The 9,062-nt window shown below is 42.4% G+C and overlaps 1 protein-coding gene across 1 annotated transcript; it reads left to right on the top strand.

Annotated features, from left to right (window-relative positions):
- The first annotated feature begins 198 nt into the window (after positions 1 to 198).
- On the top strand, positions 199 to 8,535 carry cdr2l (cerebellar degeneration-related protein 2-like). Its single transcript, XM_074697564.1, has 5 exons — positions 199 to 654; positions 3,664 to 3,776; positions 3,869 to 4,017; positions 4,356 to 4,520; positions 6,378 to 8,535. Exons 1-5 carry the CDS (start codon positions 576 to 578, stop codon positions 7,288 to 7,290), a joined length of 1,419 nt encoding a protein of 472 aa, XP_074553665.1. The 5' UTR covers positions 199 to 575; the 3' UTR covers positions 7,291 to 8,535.
- The last annotated feature ends 527 nt before the right edge of the window (positions 8,536 to 9,062 follow it).

Below are 9,062 nucleotides of genomic sequence, written 5' to 3'. Positions count from 1 at the left end.
TCCATGTGACCCACAGATAAACTGCTCGTATTACTCTTCCTCTTTGTATCCTGTAGCTAAAAACTGTGTTTGTAAGTGTATCTTTTAGGACTGATGGAGGTGTTTAACTGACAGATCACAAACACCCCGCTAGAGGCAGTGCTGCAGGAGCAGGACCAATAATTTCAAGTCTCCCTCATCACTCTGAGTTTCCGACAGCACGTGAACGCAGCAGCAGCAGCAGCAGAAGCGTTCAGGCTCTGAGCGGCAGCGGGCGGACAACCTGCGTCTGCAGGGCCCTGCTGCACATCCAAGACTGAGGAGACCAGCACGGAACACCCTGAAGCATCACCTCTGAGCCGGTTGACACCCTGATTCACGGCCCAGCGTCTCCTGCTCTGATTCGGCTCCTTTTGTTTTCTGAGATGCTCCAAGGCGCAGGTGCACCGCCGGGATTTTGCGCGTAAGAAACTGCTCCAAAGGGTTACTCTTTAGGGAGGCTGTGCCCGCTGTTGTTTGTTGTCACTTCCGGGCCGAGCCGTCGGTGAATTAGCAGATCACACCAACGCCGGTGGAGAAGAAGTTGGTCAGCTTCGATGCTTCGTGCGGGCAGGATGGAGGAGTTTGTCACGGAGGAAGAGGAGCCTTGGTACGACCAGAGAGACCTGGAGCAAGGTGACACATGATTTTTATACGCGTGCCAGTGTGTGTGTTTGTGTGTGTATGTGTGTGTGTCAGTGGAGTGGGTGGATCACACCATTTAACAATGCCTCATTGACACTCATGCAGTCCAGGCCTGGATAATGGGATCTATAAATTCTTGGAGGAGGAGGATGGGAATGAAGGAGGAGGTTGCATCCAATATAAAACGTACTTCAGGCCTGAGTGCACTGTCTCTGTATCTGCCCTTTGCTGCTGCTTCCCTCCTCTGCCAATTACTGTGATGTTGTCAGTGGTGTTTCCCAGAATAGACCTCCTCCTGTCTGACTGGGTGAGTGTTGCTTCTGTTTCAGCTCCCAGCATCCTCTGCTCCTCTGACAGTCAAACCCTCACAGGAGGGCTGTGTGTGTCTCTCTGCAGCGCTGGCCTCAGCATCACCCCATCCCCTGATTACCTGCTGACCCAGAGAGCTAAAGCAGCTTTATGTCTCATCATCGCAGCATTCATAGAGACCAGAGAGAGCGCCAGGTGCTGCAGCGCTGTCTGCTTCACATCTGAGCATCATTCAGTCATTAAGCCCCTGGATGATCTGATTAGGGAGCCCCAGACCAGACCTCCTTAGTCTGGATTCAAAGCTTTGGGGTCAGATGTGAAGGAATAATTGCCAAAGTAACATCCTGCTCATGACAAATTGATGCTGTTATGCAACTTCTCCAACGCCATCCCTGAGATTTTGGGTCCTGTGTTTTCAGTATGATGTGAACAGATGGCGAAGCGTGGTGATGTCATGTTGCAGCCTCATCTGGGTGGCCTGTGTTGAGATTCACGCATCAGTGAGCATCACAGGGGAGCATGAGCAGAGTCAGAAACACACACTCAGATGTACACATGTGGTGATGTAAGGGGAAATAAAGATGCACTGATTCACGTGACAGGCCTCCATGTCCGTCCACTGTTCGGTGTTTCCTCAACAAAAACCTCTCATCCGTGTGCATAATTGTAGAATTACATAACTAATACTCGGCACGTGCCTGCCCCTGGGAGCAGAAACAGAGCTGTGACTGATTCAGACCTCGAGGGGGGTGAACGCTCACTGTGCGCTCTGCTCACACACTATCACTCAGCTCATTATCAGCTCTGCAGAAGATGCAAATGTGTCAGGGCAGGAGAACACACTCAGCTTCTGATGCTGTTACTTACAGTCCTGAAAACAGGAAGAGGCCTGCTGCAGATGGGCACGTTAGTTCACAGTCCTAAACATCTAAATCTAATCTGTCTGACACTTACAGGTGTGTGTGTGTGTTTGTTCCTGTCATTTCTCACACCCTGTGCTGATCAACACTGTCTTCATGTTGATAGTATAGTGACAAGTGACTGTGAAAAAAGCATGATATGATTCAGCTCCTAAGAATGAGTCATGATATGGGATGAAACAAGACAACATGACATGTTACCATACTCATTTCCTGACCATTAGACATCGTACGATACTATATTAAACAATAAGACATAGCAAGATATGATATGATGGATTTGATATTTTACAATATGATATGTTTTAATTTTACAGCCTGCAGAAAACGTCTCCCACTTAGATCACTAATTTGTCGTACAAATTGTTTGAAAGGTGAATTTTTTTCTAACTCGGAAATTTGGAGGATCTTAAGATTGCAAGTTTGCTCAATCAGAGGCACAGCTCGACTCATGTGACTAATGGGCACCCTACAGCTGTTGGTGTGGAGACGCAAACCCCACCCCACTTTCAATATGGTTGCTTTTTGCTTTAAAATCAATTTCAGAGACAGACAGGTGGCGTGGTTGAGAATATGATGGAGTATGTGACCATACTTTATGCAATGATACGATATGTTACAATTTGATATGAAATGGTATAATATGTTATGATGTAATATAGAATGATAAATGATACGATATGATGCAATATAATATGATTTGTTATGATATAAAACTATATGATATGATATGGTATATGATATGATATGTAACTATATGATACGTTAGGATATGATATGTTAGGATATAATACGTTGTGATATGATACGTTACGATATGATACTTTGCAATATGATACGATATGATATGATATGATACAATATGATACGATATGATATGAATGATACGTTATGATATAATACGTTGCAATATGATACGGTATGATATGATACATTTTATGATATGATACGTTATGATATGATACGTTGCAATATGATACATTGCAATATGATACGGTATGATATGATACGTTACGATATGATACGTTACGATATGATACGTTACGATATGAAACGTTATGATATGATACGTTACGATATGATACGTTACGATATGATACGTTACGATATGAAACGTTATGATATGATACATTACGATATGATACGTTACGATATGATACGTTACGATATGATACGTTACGATATGATACGTTACGATATGATACGTTACGAGATGATACTTTGCAATATGATATAATTATAAGAATCGGTATGATACAATATGATGTGTTAAAACACTTTAAGATATGTGGCAGTATGATATGATAAGACATTGCGTGATAAGTTATGATGTGGTACAGTAAGATACAGTAAAGCATGGCATAATACATCATGATACCATATGATATGTCGCGATAGGTCACCAGGTGAAACAATACTTCGGGTTGAGATTCATTTCCATATGATTGGCCATGATATGATAAGACATGATTGGATCTAATGATGCGAAACAATTGAAGTTACAATAATACTCTCAAAGACAGTAAAGATGAATCAAGGACACACCAAGAGAACAACCACCAAACAACAGACATTAAATGTTTTTCAAACTCTTTGTGTTCCACTCCTCCTGTGATCTACCATCTTGGGTTTTTACTCTGCCAAGCCAGCAGCACAGTCCACCTTGTCCCCAGCTCATGTAGGCAGTTTCTCATCAGGGGAGATGAATAATGTAATGTTTCAACTTTCAAGCTGAGCTGTTGTTCTGTTCTCATTACCTGGCTCCCATCAGACCTACACCTGGCAGCCGAGCTCGGCAAGACTCTCCTGGAACGCAACAAGGAGCTGGAGGACTCCCTGCAGCAGATGTACATCAACAATGAGGAGCAAGTGCAAGAGATAGAGGTAAGCGTGTGCTGAAACTGTGCAGAAACACCGACTGTAACACCCTGCATGAGCTGAGTCTAATTTTCATGTGGACCTTGTCTCTGCTGCAGTATTTATCCAAGCAGCTGGAGATGTTGAGGGAGATGAACGAGCAGCATGCAAAGGTGTATGAGCAGCTGGATGTGACGGCCAGAGAGCTGGAGATCACCAACGAGAAACTGGTGCTGGAGAGCAAGGCCTCGCAGCAGAAAATAGACAGGTGAGCAGCAGCTCCTACATCACATCCTCTGACTCTGTGACTCTGTGAGCAGGATCCCTGCAGGAATGATGAAAACCGAGTCAGCACTCACTGCTTTTGTTTTTTTAGCATTTTCCATAATCATAATCGGGGATTTAGATTCTTTACAAACTGTTTAACTGTTGTGGAGGTTAAACTAACTCTAAATAGCTGCCTCTGTTCTCATAATACGCTCCATTGCATTCCTCATGTAACAGTAACTAGCTGTGGATTTAGAGGAGTGGTATGCGGAGCAAAGCAGAGCTTATTCACCTTAATAACTTATCCTCGTGTGTGTGGTTGTGTGTGTGTGCTCACAGGTTAATGGGCACCATGGAGAACCTGCAGGGTCAGGTGGACAGTCTGACGGCTCGGGTGGAGGAGCTGCGGACGCTGGAGGAGCTGAGGGTGCGCAGGGAGAAAAAGGAGCGTCGTAAGACTGTCCACTCCTTCCCCTGCCTCAAAGAGCTCTGCACCGCACCAAGGTCACCAGATGTTCCTGATTTACTGTAATCCAGCTGATTCTAGCTGCTTTCATAATCCACTAAAGATTATTTTGATAATCAGTTAATCTGATCATTATTTTTTAAACATACACCTTTCTTCTTTTTTTCCATTTAATCAAAAATATTTTTACAGTTTTTTTATTTATTTAACATTTATTTAACCACGTTGGTCCCATTGAGATCAAAACCTCTTTTCCATGGAGACTTGGCCAAGACAGGCAGCAGCAAAAACATAAAGTTACAGACAGGAAGCCCAAAAAGAGACAAAGTACAGTCAACAAAAGACAAAAATAATTTACTGTGAAAACTGTGTAAAAAGTGCACTAACAGGTTATTTTTCAGCTGGCTCTTGTTTGGGACTGCTGCTTGCTGTAACGTGTTTCCTGTCTCAGGGTTTGTTGATGTTTTCTGGAATGAGGGAGAAAATGAGGGAAGACAGTATGAGTATGAATAATATCAGATTAAATAATGTGTCATTTTTGTTATGATTTATAACTAGGACTTACATAAAGGTCAGCAACACAAAGACCATCCACAGATAAGACATGTTCATTAAATATATAACATTAGACATAATTCCATGTGCAGTAGTGGAAAGAGTCCTGAACTTGAAAATCTGTCTGATTTTAACTCATCACTGAGATATTATTCTTAAATACTTGTTGACCAGTTTTTGAAATACACTTAACTAGTTTGATTACATTAAATTACTATTAGTTATACTCAAATGTCATCACTCAGACATTCTTTAAGAGAATTTAGAATACACACTTACTCTTATAGATTGGGTTTTAGATTTAATTAAAAAAAATGGTTAACAGTAAAAGGATAGGGGCAACTGGCATAAAAAAACCCTCCAATTATTGAATTACTATTTTTATGGGAAAAATTATAATTCTGTTTTTTTTTCTAAGAATTTTAAATTTAATCTCTTAACTGACTTTTTTTTTTTTTAAATGGATGCTTCTTTTTCTTTTAATTTTGACTTAAATCTCAGAATTTTAACTTTTTTCTCAGAAAAATATTGAAAAAAAAATGATGTTTTTTTTTATTTTGACTTACATCTCAGAATTTTTATTTTTTCTTAGAAAGATATTGTAAAAAATAAAAAATTGGATGAAAATTTAATTTTTTTTTTACTTAAATCTCTTAATTGTGACTTTTTTTTTGGAAAAATATTGTAAAAACAAAAAAAGGGACTTATTTTTGTTTTAGTGGCCCCAGTTTCTTTCGTATTATGGGCCCATCAGTTATGCCTGAAACCTATAACAGAGGCCTGTATCAGAGAGCATGCATGTGATTGGGTGATTGTCAAAGGATACGCATGCACATGCATGCCATAGAGAAGGTCTGATGAGAGCGTGAACCTCTGTACTGCAGCTGAAGCTAACGTTGGTTTCATGAACTCCTCATTGACTTCAAACAGGACAGAGAGTTCACAGCAACACACCAAAAATTTCCAACGTTGACTTATATCTTTATTAATCCCCCTCCTTCTCCTACTGAGGTGTAGTTTCATCTCAGTGGTGCTCCCCTGCCGCTCTGGATACTCGATGCAGTTTGTTTTTAACACTTTCTAGCTCTACCTGATGTAAAATACCCACAAACTGAAGAAGTCTGAAGCCTAACCTTTGTTTCCACCTCCTTCATTTCACCTATTTCATTACTTCGCTCCTGTTAAACTATCTGAGGGATGCAATAGTCGCCTGACACATTGATAATAAAACATATTTTTTAGGATTTTATTGCTTGGTCATTGCAGCCTAAGTCCAAACTGAATCCTTACAGTAAACTCTACTGAACGCTGTCACTGAGTCTCTCCTTTTTTGGCTCCAGGTATGAAGACGGCTTCTTGCTGGCCAACCCAGGGAGCGTGGACCTGGCTGACAGTCAACCTGTGGATGAGGAGAATGAGCGTCTGAGGGACATTGTGTCCTCCCTGCGAGCAGCCATGGCCACAGAGCGCTCCAAGAGGGAGGGAGCGGAGCGGGAGTGTGCAGGCGTGCTGCAGGAGTTTGAGCGACTGGAGCAGCGACTGCTGGGAGCGGAGAACTGCCAGCTGAGGGTCCAGGAGCTGGAGGCGGAGCTGCAGGAGATGCAGCAGCTCAGGAAGTCCAGGATGTGTTTGGTCGGTGGCATGGAGGAAGGTCTGGAGACTCTGCTCAACAACGGTCCAGAGATGGACACCCCAGAGGACAGTGCTGGGTTTGAGGAGGGGGGTGAGGGCGAGGCTGGGGGACAACAGGGTGGCCCGGTGAGGAAAAGCTGCAGTGACACAGCTCTGAATGCTCGCGATGCTTCAGGCAGGCGTCAGGGCAGCTACGCCCTCCACGCCAACGGAGCGCGGAAACGTGGTATGTCCATCCTGAGGGAGGTGGACGAGCAGTACCACGCCCTGCTGGAGAAGTACGAGGAGCTGCTGGGGAAGTGCCGGCGTCACGAGGAGAGCCTGTGCCACGCTGGGGTGCAGACATCCAGGCCGGTCTCCAGAGACCCCTCTGTGAAGGACTACAGCATGGGATCTGCAGGGCCTTCTACATCTGGGGCTGTCGCCGCCCCTCCTACGCCTCCTCAAACCCCCTCCACACCTGAGGCACTGGAGGGGATCAGCAAGCAGGTGGAGCAGGTGGACAAACGGCTGAGCCAGAACACACCTGAGTACAAGGCGCTGTTTAAGGAGATCTTCTCCCGTCTGCAGAAAACCAAGAGTGACATGAACTCAAGCAAAGGCAGGAAGACTCACAAATGAGCACACGTGTTCCTGTTGACATGGCAGAGTGATCTCCATCAGCATGTAGAGGGTGGTGAGTTCATCACAGCTGTGCTTCAGGATCAAACTCCTCATTCAGGGCAGTAAATCAAATCTTCTGCTTTGTTTTCTGTTTTTTTGGTTTTAATCTTCAAGCAGATTGAAATTATAACAGCTTGTGAGTCTCCCGCCTTTAGCGTGTTAGAGGAAAACACCTGTCATGTCCATATGTCAAATATAACAGCTACTGCGACCCCCGCACTGAAAACAGTGACTGCACAGCATCTGTCTTTATTAACTGTACTGTATGAAGTCTGTCTGCTGCCTGCAGCTGTGTGATTAATGATGTGAGTAATTAGCAGTGGATTCTGTTTGGAAGCTGAGTGAAACGGCCAAATGTTGGATGAAGCTGGATGAAATGCCTTTGTCTCTGAATAGAAGTTTTGTTCCCGTGTTGAGAAAAGTTTGGTGTGTTTTTACTAAATGTGCTGGTGTGGACATGATTTAACTATTGCCATTTATTTTCTATTTATAGAAACAGTTATGAAGCCAAATAATTCATACAAAGGAAGAAAATAAGCACTGGCTTTGAAACCATTTGAAGCATGTATCTCAGTGCTGATTGGTCTTTAATGCAGGCAGAGAGTGACTCACAAAGCTCTCTGCCAGCTCGATGGCATGCATCTGAAGCTGCAGGCGTATGATCTGTTTCAGGGATCCATCTATTACATGATGAATCAGGTCTACACTGTGCTAGCACACTTAACGTTTTTGTTCTTGTTTCTCTGTCAGATAAAATAAATGTTTCAACAATGATGTTTTTATTCTCAGATGCTCAAGGATAAAGTGGGGTTGGCTTCATTATTTGACAGATTTTTTACTTTTCTGAATTTGTTAGCTAATACTCACCTATCTCATGTGTTAAATCAACTTCATCTTTTATTTCAGATAAGCTATAATGGAATGCTGTGACTTGAGTTCATGCTTCACCTTACAGATTGAGAAAACACTAGATCCTTCATCATTCAAACTGACAGTCATGAAAATTGGGGGATCTACCTGAGTTTATGGGACATTAGTGGTGCTAGTCACCCAACTAGCTAGCAATATTAAAGCTATGTGTTTGCTTTAATAATAATGAGTCTATCTAGTTACTAGCTAGCTAGTTACAATGGAGCTAACTGGTTACTAGATGGCTATTTATAAAGAAGCTAACTGGTACAAAGATAGATAGTTATAAGGAAGCTAACTGGTACCTACATATCAAATTATAGTGACGCTTACTGATTTGTAGCTAGTTATAATCAGGGGCGTATTTAGTGGTTTAGGGGCCCAAGGCAAACCCAGTCAGTGGGGCCCTCCATGTCCTTGTAACTCATCTTCCTCAGAGCTAGACTGGCCTTCCCTGGGTCTGGGCTGTCTTTTTCTGAGAATCAAGGCATGAGACAGTGCTAATCTTGTACATGGTAACTTAACGCAACTAAATGCATTTTCCTCAAGTTCTGTGCTTCAGTTTGATTTTGAAAAAAGTGAAAACATAATTTAGTCCACTTTGTCCTGGATTTGAAATCTTTTATGGTCAATTGACAGCTTATTTGTCCCACAGTGGGGAATTTACAGAGTAACAGTAACAAAAAAGAAAGTATGAAGTGAAAAACATTACAATAGGTGAATATTGCAAAAAAAAAAAAAATTATTTAAAGAAGAAAATATGTAAATATCAAGCACAACATAAAACTGGAAAAAAAATTGACTGAAAGAGGTGATATTTA

The sequence above is a fragment of the Halichoeres trimaculatus genome, unplaced genomic scaffold, assembly GCF_033239565.1.
Source record: "Halichoeres trimaculatus isolate MK-OKI-2021-1 unplaced genomic scaffold, fHalTri1.1 fHalTri1_scaffold_20, whole genome shotgun sequence".
NCBI lineage: Eukaryota > Metazoa > Chordata > Actinopteri > Labriformes > Labridae > Halichoeres > Halichoeres trimaculatus.
Note: the sequence above shows the minus strand (reverse complement) of the source record. Positions and strands in the feature narration are given on the sequence as shown.